A 12874-nucleotide genomic window follows, 5' to 3' on the forward strand; every position below is an offset into this window, starting at 1 on the left:
GTTAAGTTTGCTGAAAATAAATGCAGTTGACAGTGAGAGGACATTTATTTTTTTGCTGAGTTTATATAGAATTATAAACTGGGTGGTTCGAGCCCTGAATGCTGATTGGCTGACAGTTGTGGTATATCAGACCGTATGCCATGTGTATGACAAAACCATTTATTTTTACTGCTCTAATTACGTTGGTAATCAGTTTATAATAGCAATAAGGCACCTCGGGGGTTTGTGGTATATGGCCAATATACCACAGCTAAGGTCAGTGTCGAGGCACTCCGCGTTGCATTGTGCCTAAGAACAGCCCTTAGCCATGGTATATTGGCCATATACCACYCCTCTGGTCTTATTGCTTAAATGACTCATGTCAAATTTCCCCTCGGTGTCTTGACTCACCATGGCTACAGGAACCTGGCATGTGCCCCATTCAATGTGACTCTAATTTCCCCTCTGTTTCGCTCCCCAGTTCCATGCAGCGGTAATCTGACAGAGAGAAGAGGCACCATCCTCTCCCCCGGATTCCCCGAGCCCTATGGGAACAGCTTGAACTGCGTGTGGAAAATCATTGTCACCGAAGGAGCTGGGATTCAGGCAAGTACAAAGGGGGCAGGTCTGAACTCATCGAAAGTAATAAGCTACACCGACAGACAGAGAAGAGAGGGAAAATTGTATTTTTTGAGTGACAGGCTATAGCACATTTTAACCGTCAGTCGTCCTACTGAGAAATTAGACCCGTTGCCAGCAGAAGTAGTTTTAAAGCACATAAAAAACAGCTGCAGTCTTATTGCTATTGATCGTGCCCTAATGAGAACAACTCGTTTTTTTAAATACTTCTTACAAGAGCACAGTATAAAACCTGGTTTTATGTCTATAGCAGGAAAGAAAACTTCCCTCAATTAAAAACAACAGTCTCTCATCTAACCATTCAAAATGCTTGTCCTTTCAGAGAGATGGCATGTATATTCTTTTTGTCACTCTATTTACGTATTTTTTTCTTTTGCAGATTCAAGTAATGAGCTTCGCCACTGAGCATAATTGGGATTCCTTAGAAATCTATGATGGAGGGGATATGACAGCTCCTAAACTTGGAAGCTTTTCAGGTGGGAATTGGATTACTTAATCATGCATGGAATCACACGTTTCCCCTTGAGATATCATGTCTGTGTGCAATATAATACTTATTGCGAATTAGGTTTCATGTGTTTTACAGAATTGTTACAGGCCTATTATTTTGAAGACCACAATAAAAATGAAACCGACTCATGTTATGTTCCGTAGTTCTTCTAGGGGACTGAACATTGATCATGGGTCCAATACCTTTCTCCACAATCTTTTACACAGCCAACCAATGTCCCAATCGTCATGTTGGATGACTCACAGTATTAGCTCCAGAGACCTTTTGAAATCCAGTTGGCAGCCATCTTGGCCTTTGGTGCCTCCCAGTTAATCCTAGGAACAGCATTTCTACAACTGAATAGCTGTGTCTGATATCTAATGAAGATGTTGAATGCTATGGCTGCATTAGGTATGATCAGTGATATGTATGGGCATATTCCATCCTTGTGAAAATWGAGSGCACTTRCCCTGTCTGGCAAATGTGTGGGTTTATCAATCTTGAGTAGATCCATTAGTTCATTACTTTCAGTATGTGTACGTGATTTTAAATGATTCAGTAAGCGAGGTCAGTTGGAGAAGAAGGTCATGACGGACATGTACATTGGGGACATGTTGGAACTCCTCCATAGGAATGAATATAATTCTGCAGTATTTCAATTCAATATTTCAAGTACGAAATTACATATATTTAAGTATTTTTGTTGTTGTAGTGGGGACAGTAACATTAGTACTTTCTAAAAAGTATTCTTTAAGGAAAATATATTTTTTAAACATTTTCCTTAAAGAATACTTTTTAGAAAGTACTAATGTTACTGTCCCCACTATATGTATATATATATATATATATATAACTTCAATTTGAAGTTTGGGGTCACTTAGACATTTCCTTGTTTTTGAATGAAAAGCTAATTTTTTGTCCATTAAAATAACTTCAAATTGATCAGAAATACAGTGTAGACATTGTTAAGGTTGTAAATGACTATTGTAGCTGGAAAGGGCAGATTTTTTTATGGAATATCTACATAGGCGTACAGAGGCCCATTATCAGCAACCATCACTCCTGTGTTCCAATGGCACGTTGTGTTAGCTAATCCAAGTTCATTATTTTAAAAAGGCTAATTTATCATTAGAAAACACTTTTGCAATTATGTTAGCACAGCTGYAAACTGTTGTTCTGATTAAAGAAGCAATAAAACTGGCTTTCTTTAGACTAGTTGAGTATCTGGAGCATCAGCATTTGTGGGTTCGATTATAGGCTCAAAATGGCCAGAAACAAAGAACTTTCTTCTGAAACTCATCAGTCTATTCTTGTTCTGAGAAATGAAGGCTATTCCATGCGAGAAATTGCCAAGAAACTGAAGATCTGGTACGACGCTGTGTACTACTCCCTTCACAAAACAGCTCAAACTGGCTCTAACCAGAATAGAAAGAGGAGTGGGAGGCCCCGTTGCACAACTGATCAAGAAGACAAGTACATCAGTGTCTACTTTGAGAAACAGACGCCTCACAAGTCCTCAACTGGCAGCTTCAATAAATAGTACCCGCAAAACACCAGTCTCAACGTCAACAGTGAAGATCCAACTCCGGGATGCTGGCCTTCTAGGCAGTTCATCTGTGCTAACATAATTGCAAAAGGGTTTTATAATGATCAATTAGCCTTTTAAAATTATAAACTTGGATTAGCTAACACAATGTGCCATTGGAACACAGGAGTGATGGTTGCTGATAATGGGCCTCTGTACGCCTACGTAGATATTCCATTAAACATRAGCCGTTTCCAGCTACAATAGTCATTTACAACATTAACAATGTCTACACTGTATTTGTGATTAATTTGATGTTATTTTAATGGACAAAAAATGTGCTTTTCTTTCAAAAACAAGAACATTTCTAAGTGACCCCAAACTTTTGAACGGTAGTTTATACGTACGTTTAGTTCACATAATATCATTTAAAAGTATGCATTAATGTGTCTGTAATCTAATAAACGTGGCAAAAACAAATGCAGACATGAATAAATACATATCTATATCTTCCACAATACAGTTCGTTCAGAAAGTATTCAGACCCCTTGACTTTTTCCACATTTTGTTACATTACAGACTTTTTTTTACTCATCAATCTACTCAATCTACACACAATACCCCATAACGACAAATTAAAAACAGGTTTTAAGAAATGTTTGCAAGTTTATAAATTWAAAAAAATCTAATATCTCATTTACATAAGTATTGAGACCCTTTACTCAGTACTTTGTTGAAGGACCTTTGGCAGCGATTACAGCTTCAAGTCTTCTTGGGTATGATGCTGCAAGCTTGGCACACCTGTATTTGGGGAGTTTCTCCCATTCTTCTCTGCAGATCCTCTCAAGCTCTGTCAGATTGGATGGGGAGCGTCGCTTTACAGCTATTTTCAGGTCTCTCCATAGATTTTCGATCAGGTTCAAGTCCGGGCTCTGGGTGGGCCACTCAAGGACATTGAGACTTGTCCRGAAGCCACTCCTGCATTTGTCTTTGCTGTGTGCTTAGGGTCATTGTCCTGTTAGAAGGTGAACCTTCGCCCCAGTCTGAGGTCCTGAGCACTCTGGAGCAGGTTTTCATCAAGGATCTCTCTGTACTTTGCTCCGTTCATCTTTGCCTCGATCATGACTGACCTCCCAGTCCCTGCTGCTGAAAAAGATCCCACAGCATGATGCTGCCAGCACCATTCTTCACCGTAGGGATGGTGCCAGGTTTTCTCCAGACGTGGCCCTTGGCATTCAGGCCTAAGAGTTCGATCTTTGTTTCATCAGACCACAGAATCTTGTTTCTCATGGTCTGAGAGTCTTTAGGTGCCTTTTGGCAAACTCCAAGCTGGCTGTCATGTGCCTTTTACTGAGGAGTGGCTTCTGTCTGGCCACTTTATCATAAAAGCCTGATTGGTGGAGTGCTGCAGAGATGGTTGTCCTTCTGGAATGTTCTCCCATCTCCACAGAGGAACTCTAAAGCTCCGTCAGAGTGACCATCAGGTTCTTGGTCACCTCCCTGACCAAGGCCCTTCTCCCCTGATTGCTCAGTTTGGTCGGGCGGACAGCTCTAGGAAGAGTCTTGGTGGTTTCGAACTTCTTCCATTTCAGAATAATGGAGGCCACTGTGTTCTTGGGGACCTTCAATGCTGCAGAAATCTTTTCATACCCTTCCCCAGATCTGTTCCTCTACACAATGTTGTCTCGGAGCTCTACGGACAATTCTTTCGACATCATGGCTTGGTTTTTGCTCTGACATGCACTGTCAACTGTGGGACCCTATATAGACAGGTGTGTGCCTTTCCATATCATGTCCAATCAATTGAATTTACCACAGGTGGACTCCAATCAAGTTGTAGAAACATCTCAAGGATGATCAATGGAAACAGGATGCACCTGAGCTCAATTTTGAGTCTCATAGCAAAGGGTCTGAATACTTATGTAAATAAGGTGTTTCAGTTTTTGTTATTTTTAATAAATCTGGAAAAATTTCGAAACCTTTTTTTGCTTTGTCATTATGGGTTATTGTGTGTGGATTGCTGAGGATTTTTTTATTTAATCCTTTTTAGAATATGGCTGTAACGTAACAAATTGTGGAAAAAGTCAAGGGGTCTGAATACTTTCCGAAGGCACTGTATGTTATACAATGGTGGAGGAGTGCCAAGATGGTGGCTTTAAAACAGCGCCCCTGTTAGCCATCTAGTGTATATATAAACCATTTGGTGCACCAGTGGGTGAAGGGTGTCTTAACTTGCATCTGTCCTCCTTTATACAACCTGATCATGCTAAATGCCAGCTGATAGGTGTTAGCTGTGTGGGAGTGTTAAACTGTGGGGGATTTCCATGGCAGGTTATGTTGTCAAGCCTCCCCATCTGTGATATTTTAGGATGTCCTCCGTGGGTCAAAACTACACATCCTTTATGTTAGAAAATATAGATATAAGAATGGACACATCTGTTACACACACCAAGACAGTCGTGAAGAGGACAGGACAACGCCTCTTCTCCCTAAGGAGGCTAAAAGGATTTGGCATGTGCCTTCAGATCCTCAAAAAGTTATACAGCTGCACCATTGAGAGCCTCTTAACAGGCTGCATCACCTCTTGGTATGGCAAGTGCTTGGCATCCGACCGTAAGGTGCTACAGAGGGTAGTGCGTACGGCCCAGTACATCACTGTGGCCGAGCTCCCTGCCATCCAGGACCTCTATACCAGGCGGTGTCAGAGGAAGGCCCTAAAAATTGTTAAAGACTCTAGTCACCAAAGTGATAGACTGTTCTTTCTGCTACCACACGGCAAGCGGTATCGATGCACCAAAAACCCTGAACAGCTTCTACCCCCAAGCCATAAGACTGATAAATAGTTAGTTAAATAGTTAACCAAATAGCTACCCGGATCTCTGCGTTGACCATTTTTGCACTAACTTCTTTTGACTCATCAAATACACTGTTGCTAGTATTTATTATCTATCCTGTTGCCTAGTGACTTTATCCCTAGTTATATGTACATATCTACCTCAATTAGCTCGTACCCCTGCAAGCTGACTCTGTACTGGTACCCCGTGTATATAGCCAAGGTATTGTTACTCATTGTGTATTTGTTATTACTTTTATTATTACATGTTTTACTTTTCTATTATTTCACTATTTTCTTTCTCTCTGGGAAGACTAACATTTCAATGTGACGAATAACATTTGATTTGATTTGATTACCATGGTCTCTCCAGCAGGAGGGGATCTCCTGCAGCGGGAAAGGGGGGATTAACCTTTTTTGTGCCTCCCAATGGATATACGTGTAGCCATGCCCCGAGCAATGCCTTCTACAAGCCTGTAATGAACTCAGCTAGTGTCACAACAACAGGCTTAGAAAAGGTCAGGCAACTAGGGAGTCATGTGGCTTTAAGGCAAAATGTCTATGCTAAGATATCATTCTGAATGTATTAGTTCACGTGGTTCACCACTGCCGCACTCCTCTAAGCCAAGGCTTTAAATGCAACAAAAAAATGGTTGTCTTGGCCATCTAGCGAAGAAATAAATAATGATGTCAGAGAACACCTGGTGACGGTTGTGTATGACTCATTGAATCTAAAGGAAAATACAATGGTAATTTACCTCCATTTTGAGCTGGGTTGTCCAAATGGCACAGGCACTGAGTCATCTTTAACATCGGTGAAATGTCTCCAAATCAGTAATCAGTGACATTAGGAGGGAATAAGAGAGAGGCCGTATCGTGTGCAGTGGCACGTTAAAATGCACCGTTTCCCCTTCATCGTTGTGTGGTCCGCCTTTACATCCTTGACATCCTCACCATTATAATCAGTCTTTTTATTCTTCTTTTAGTTACAAATCCATTAGTATAATTCTCTTAATTAAACTGTCGGAAATGCTTTGTGTTCTCTGTCGCCTTCCTTTTTGCATGATGTATCATACAGGATTAATCACACTTAATCAAATACCAATTCAATTACAATTGAATGAGGCTTATCTTTTCTGTTTACCACTATCCCCTATTACCACTATTAACAGTAGAATGTGCAAATGATGAGGATATGCTGTTGAAAAATGGTAAACGTGATATTTGTTGAAAAGTCCACTTCACAGTAGCTGCTGTTGTTGCATAGTTTGGTATTCCTTGCCTCAAATTGATTTCAGATTGTGGCTTTAATTGCTTTTGCCGTGAATACTTACATTTGAAGCATGATTCATTTGTGATCGATGGAAATATTTAATAATGAATCATACTTCAAATGTAAGTATTCACTGCAAAAGTAATTAAATCCACAATCTGAAATACATTTTATAGGACTCCAAAGATCAAATCAAATGCTATTTGTCACATGCTTCATAAACAATAGGTGTAGACTAACAGTGAAATGCTTACTTACAGGCCCTTCCCAACAATGCAAAGAGAAAAAATAGAAATAATATGAAAAGAATAAAACAAAGAATAAATACACAATAGCTTGGCTATGTACACGGTATACCAGTACTGAGTCGATGTGCAGGGGTACAAGGTATTTGAGGTAGACATGTACATATACTGTAGGTAGGGATAAAGTGACTAGGCAACATGACAGATAATAAACAGTAGCAGCAGCAAATGTGATGAGTCAAAAGAGTCTGTGCAAAAAGGGTCAATGCAGATAGCCCGGGTAGTTGCTCATTTACTGTTGCCGTCGCTCGATAGCGACAGTTTATGTCTGTATACCTCTCATTCTGTGGCCATTGTGGCTATTTATGGGGTTTATGTCTATATACCTCTCTCATTCTGTGGCCATTGTGGCTATTTATGGGGTTTTGTTTCATCATGTTTAGAGATGAATGCCAAGTGGTTTTAATGTAAAAAATATATATATGGTAAATTGGTTTTCAAGATTGGTTTTCCATCTTTACAAAAAATAAAATTACCCTGCTTCCTGGCTGAAAGTTCACATCAAGAATTTCTTTAATCATAAGGTTCTAGACTGCCTAATAATACTAAATGTGCCAGATTCAATCCCGCAAAGTGCATTTTAAGCTCATCTGTGACTTATCTGACAAGCTCTGAAAACACTGGAGATGCCGTCTCACTAATAGAGATGATGGACCTCTGAATAGCTGGACAGCAGATGAGCTTTACAGAGCTGTCAAACTTCATCCAGAAATTATTAGTCAAGTCATTCAAGCGTAAAGGAGCATTTTACAGACTGCAATCATCAGCATAATGTACTCAGACAATTTTATGCCCGCCCGTTCTTCTACTGCCATGCTATGCTGGATCCCATAGCATTACAGAAACCCATTGCAAACTTGGTAGCTCACTGACATGATTTGCAGGTGAACATATCGTAATGTCTATCAAGTCAGGGGTCTCCTCCTAAAGCAGGAGAGCTTTAGTCATTTCATCAGAGTTATTCATGTGATTGATTAGAAACGTGTTAAGTCAGTCAACGGTTTGTCATGAATGAGTGAAGGGTATATTGCTGTCTCATAGCATAGAGTTAAAACCTGTGAAGATGGCCTCCGAGGATACAGATGTAATAATAGGGTTGCAGAATGCTGGAAACTTTCCACGGCTTTCCAGAAATCCTGGTTGGAGGATTTCAGATTTCCTGTTTATTCCCTCGTGATGGAAGGAATTTTCCAACCAGGGTTTATGGAAAACCTATTTATTTTTTATTACCAGGTTTTTGCAACGCTATGTGTGACATCGATGAAGAGCATAAAAATAATTGCTTTCTCTAACTATGTCACAGAACTTGTGAGCTGGGGTTTGAACATAATATCCTGAAAATATAAAAGCTGGTGTCTCAACAGAATATGTTGCTGTATCTTTAATCTGCCCAGGGGAGTTTCAACATTTCTTTATTAAACTGACCAATGCCCAAGACACCAGAGATTTATTGCTATTATAAAGTTTGACACAAGTGATGAATGACACTGTTTCAGGTTATATAACCGCATATACGCTATTTTTCAACCACATGTTTGCTTACTCATGATGAACACTGTGTTCTGATTTTCAGCAGCCTGAGCCAAAGCATATCATCCAAAAACATAGGATATCTACCACCCTGATCAAATCAAATCAAATTGTATTTGTCACGTGCGCTGAATACAACAGGTGTAGTAGACCTTAAAGTGAAATTCTTACTTACAAGTCCTAACCAACAATGCAGTTTAATATATATATATATATGAATAAGAAATAAAAGTAACAAACAATTAAAGAGCAGCAGTAAAATAACAATAGCGAGGCTTTATACAGGGGGTACTGGTACAGAGTCAATGTGCGGGGGCACAGGTTAGTCGAGGTAATTGAGGTAATATGTACATGTAGGTAGAGTTATCCAAGTGACTATGCATAGATGGTTCCCTGTGAGCTCTGTAGACTTTTAACATTTGGACTTTTCCTATCTGTGGTGGTATGGTTGACTGCCCCCTGGAAACATTTGATGAGAACTCTCCCCTGGGAGCTCAGATACTGAAGAACAGAAACAAACTTCAGTGACCATTATCTGTTAGAATTTCAAAGCATGTTTTTTTATTCCCCTTCCCCCCTTTCCCCTCTTTTCATTTGGTTGACCTCCAAAAAGGAAAGTATTTTATAGAGGAGGAAAAATGTCCATAGAATAGTGAACAGCTGTTCACCTTATTCTGTTTTGGCCATTGATATAAACTGTAGTCACTTGACGAACCAACCCTCCAGAAAACATCCATATATATTCAGAATTGCAAATGGAACTTCTTTCAACAGTGAGATGAATGTAGATTTCTCCTGTGTGATGTATTTCAGGTACAACTGCTCCAGCCTTGCTGAACAGTACCTCCAACCAGCTCTACCTTCACTTCCAGAGTGATATCAGTGTTGTTGCTGCTGGATTCCACCTTGAGTACAAAAGTGAGTACAGTGTGTGTCTCATCATGAAACCTTCATTTTCTCCATATCCTCTGACCTTGTGAAATAAAAGAATCTACAAGATTTCCTCTTGGCTAATAAAATGTTGCTTACTCTCTCTCTCTCTCTCTCTCTCTCTCTCTCTCTCTCTCTCTCTCTCTCTCTCTCTCTCTCTCTCTCTCTCTCTCTCTCTCTTCTCTCTCTCTCTCTCTTTCTTTCTGCTTCCTTGTTTATAACAAGTAGCATCACCTACAGTGCAGCTAAAACTCTGAATAAAAAGCACTCAACAGGGCATTCTACTTTTATAATGTTAAAAATTAAGCAGCTCTGGGTGAGGCATGTGCATTTTGACATTTAAAAGCTTTAGAGAAATTACCAAAGCTGTCATCATAGTTGACACTCAGTCCACCTGTCTATTGACTCACTACTGTAGCCTACTGAGTAAGACTGATCTGAATACAGTAATCTGTCTAAAGGAAAATGGTAGCCTTTGGATGCTATCTCGCTCACCTACTTTCACTAGCACAACAAAAGACAGTAGACCAAAGAATGTCCCCCTCTTGAATTACTACTGTACTGTATGTGCTTTAGCAGGGTCCAATCAAACATAATGTACAAAACTGACTCATTTCAGGAAACTAGGTGTATGTCACACGTCACTAATTCACAACTAATTCACATGAGAGGCATTTGAACTTAAACATACATTTTTTTATCAAAAAAGGTTGTTGGCAGAAATGCCTTCTGGAACATGTGAACTTTCATGTGCCTTAATAACAAACTTGTATTCCATCCGTAAATACCAATAAAATTGTTAAATTACGAGCTTAGTTGGTTTAGCCATGGAAAAAGACAGGGACCGTCCCGCTAGCCATGATTGGCTGAGATAATGGYTGGGCTGGACATGCCGGGAGATGAGTTTGGATTGGTCTTTAGCATGCTATGTGCACAAAAGATGCTATCATGGCTTTGAAGATTTAAACAACAAACMTACAAAATTAGCATAAATTGTTCAACAAGTACAGCATAATTCACTGATAACAACAATTCTGTTAACCCAAAAATAAATACCAAGAAAACTGGCTGATAAAATCCAATTTCTCTACCTTTTACCATGGGTTGGAGCCTGATGGGAATTCCTCTTTTCAATTCTGAAATGGGCTCCCAATCTGTGCTGTGTGGACACTGATAGCATCAGAGATAGTCTGTCTCTGTGGCCGCTTGCCTCATCTGCCTCTGTCTCAACAGAAGAAACAGTGCCCTTTAGCWGCTGTGGACAGTCCTGATGTAAACCATTTCACCTTATTCATTCTTAACACCTCAACATCRTCTGCTACTATCTCTAAGTCCTCTCAGTGGGGATCTCAATTCAGCTATTTCCCCTCTCTCAGCCCARTTAAAAGTGTATCCCCCATGTGCAGCCTATGTGTTATGTGATACGGCAGGGCTGTTCAACTGGCGGRCCGCGGGCCAGATCCGGCCCATTTATTAATCCCTTTGATCAATTCTTAACATTAAGAAATTATCTGCAAAAAAATCCCTGCCAAAATCCAGCTTTCAGTGCCAAAACACTCTCACATTACAAACGCTCACATACACAAAACACACACACGTACATGCATATTGACCACACACACACACACACACACTCACACATAGACACACTTTCACAATCTTCACATACACTGCTGCTACTCTGTTTATTATCTATCCTGACTGCCTAGTCACTTTTAACCCTACCTACATGTACATATTACCTCAACTACCTTGTACCCCTGCACATTGACTCAGTACCGGTACTCCTTGTATATAGCCTTGTTATTGTATTGTGTTACTATTTTTTTTCTCCTTATTTGCAAATGTTTCTTACTTTTTAATTCTGCGTTGTTGGGAAAGGGCTCGTAAGTAAGCATTTCACTGTAAAGTCTACACCTGTTGTATTTTGTGCATGTGACAAATACAATACACACCACTACTGTGGTTGTCTATACAGTAGTGTGGTTTCTAGCGCCTATGTGGCATGTTGATTTATTAGTTTTTTTTCACATGAATTTGGCTCTAGCATTTGAAGGGTTTAAGCTAAAAAATATTATGACCTCATTCCTAAAAGCTACAACTCTCAGGAACTCGTACCTGCCTTTTTTTATAACCCTAACCCTTCTGTTTCTCTGTCTGATAACCCTAACCCTAACCCTTCTGTTTCTCTGTCTGATAACCCTAACCCTAACCCTTCTGTTTCCCTGTCTGATAAACCTAACCCTTCTGTTTCCCTGTCTGGATAACCTAACCCTTCTATTTTCCTGTCTGAATAACCCTACCCTTCTGTTTCCCTGTCTGATAACCCTAACCCTTCTGTTTCCCTGTCTGATCAACCTAGCCCTTCTGTTTCCCTGTCTGATAAACCTAACCCTTCTGTTTCCTGTCTGTAACCCAACCCTTCTGTTTTCCCTGTCTGATAACCCTAACCTTCTGTTTCCTGTCTGATAACCCGAACCCTTCTGTTCCCTGTCTGATAACCCTAACCAACCCTTCTGTTTCCCTGTCTGATAACCTAACCCTTCTGTTTTCCTGTCTGATAACCCTAACCCTTCTGTTTTCCTGTCTGATAACCAACCCTAACCTTACTGTTTCCCTGTCTAATGGGAGGGAAACAGGGACTCATTTATAACACACCTAATGACTGAGGGAAATTAATTCAATGCATACTTCCTGCACACTGGAATTTGGCATTACCTAATGTAACACATCTTTGTTATTTATTGAGATGCTTAGTTTTCAGGCAATTTTTATGTGACCTAATTACTTTTAAGAAGCTTATAATAGTTGTTTAACTAAAAACAAATAATGGTGAGCGAGAGTTGCGCCTTTACCTTTTCAATGATGATAAAACATCTTGGTTGCACCTCGACTCACGTTGATTGAGCGTCCTCCATTTCTTTCCTGATTACTTTTAGCAACATTTAATTTGAAGAACAGTTATTTATTGGTGTGTGTGCGTTGCTTTTTTATACAGTTATTCCGAAGCATGTGTAAAGTTTCCGGCCCCTCTGTAATAACCCGTTTTTACATCTGGCCGCTGTAAGAATATAGTTGAATAGTCCAGTCATACAGCATCAACCGTAAGGGATCTAACCAGGAAACGTACCAACGTTTTTTAATCAGTCTTATCTTGATTAGAGATAGATTATTTCTCTCACCGCTGCATGAAGAGGAGATATTTAACACAGGGCATGACTCCTTCTGGTCACTACACAACCATACACGCTAGATTAGGCGTGTTAACCCTGGAGTCCTGGCTCAATTGCCAACCTGGAACCTCCTTAATACAATCATGGCGACGGCAACCTAATCATCCCTAGCTTTGAATTGTCTCGTTTAACCCTTC

The 12874-nt window shown here is 40.0% G+C and overlaps 1 protein-coding gene across 1 annotated transcript in view; it reads left to right on the forward strand.

Moving 5' to 3' along the window:
* The window catches only part of LOC111968271 (CUB and sushi domain-containing protein 1-like), a 441455-nt gene that overhangs the window by 367922 nt on the left and 60659 nt on the right, over positions 1-12874 (forward strand). The window contains exons 35-37 of the mRNA XM_070444995.1: positions 461-585; positions 998-1094; positions 9388-9492. Coding sequence (XP_070301096.1) covers positions 461-585; positions 998-1094; positions 9388-9492 — 327 coding nt within the window. The remainder of the gene's footprint in view (positions 1-460; positions 586-997; positions 1095-9387; positions 9493-12874) is intronic.

This window comes from Salvelinus sp. IW2-2015, linkage group LG8 (genome assembly GCF_002910315.2).
Source record: "Salvelinus sp. IW2-2015 linkage group LG8, ASM291031v2, whole genome shotgun sequence".
In the NCBI taxonomy this organism is placed as follows: Eukaryota; Metazoa; Chordata; class Actinopteri; order Salmoniformes; family Salmonidae; genus Salvelinus; species Salvelinus sp. IW2-2015.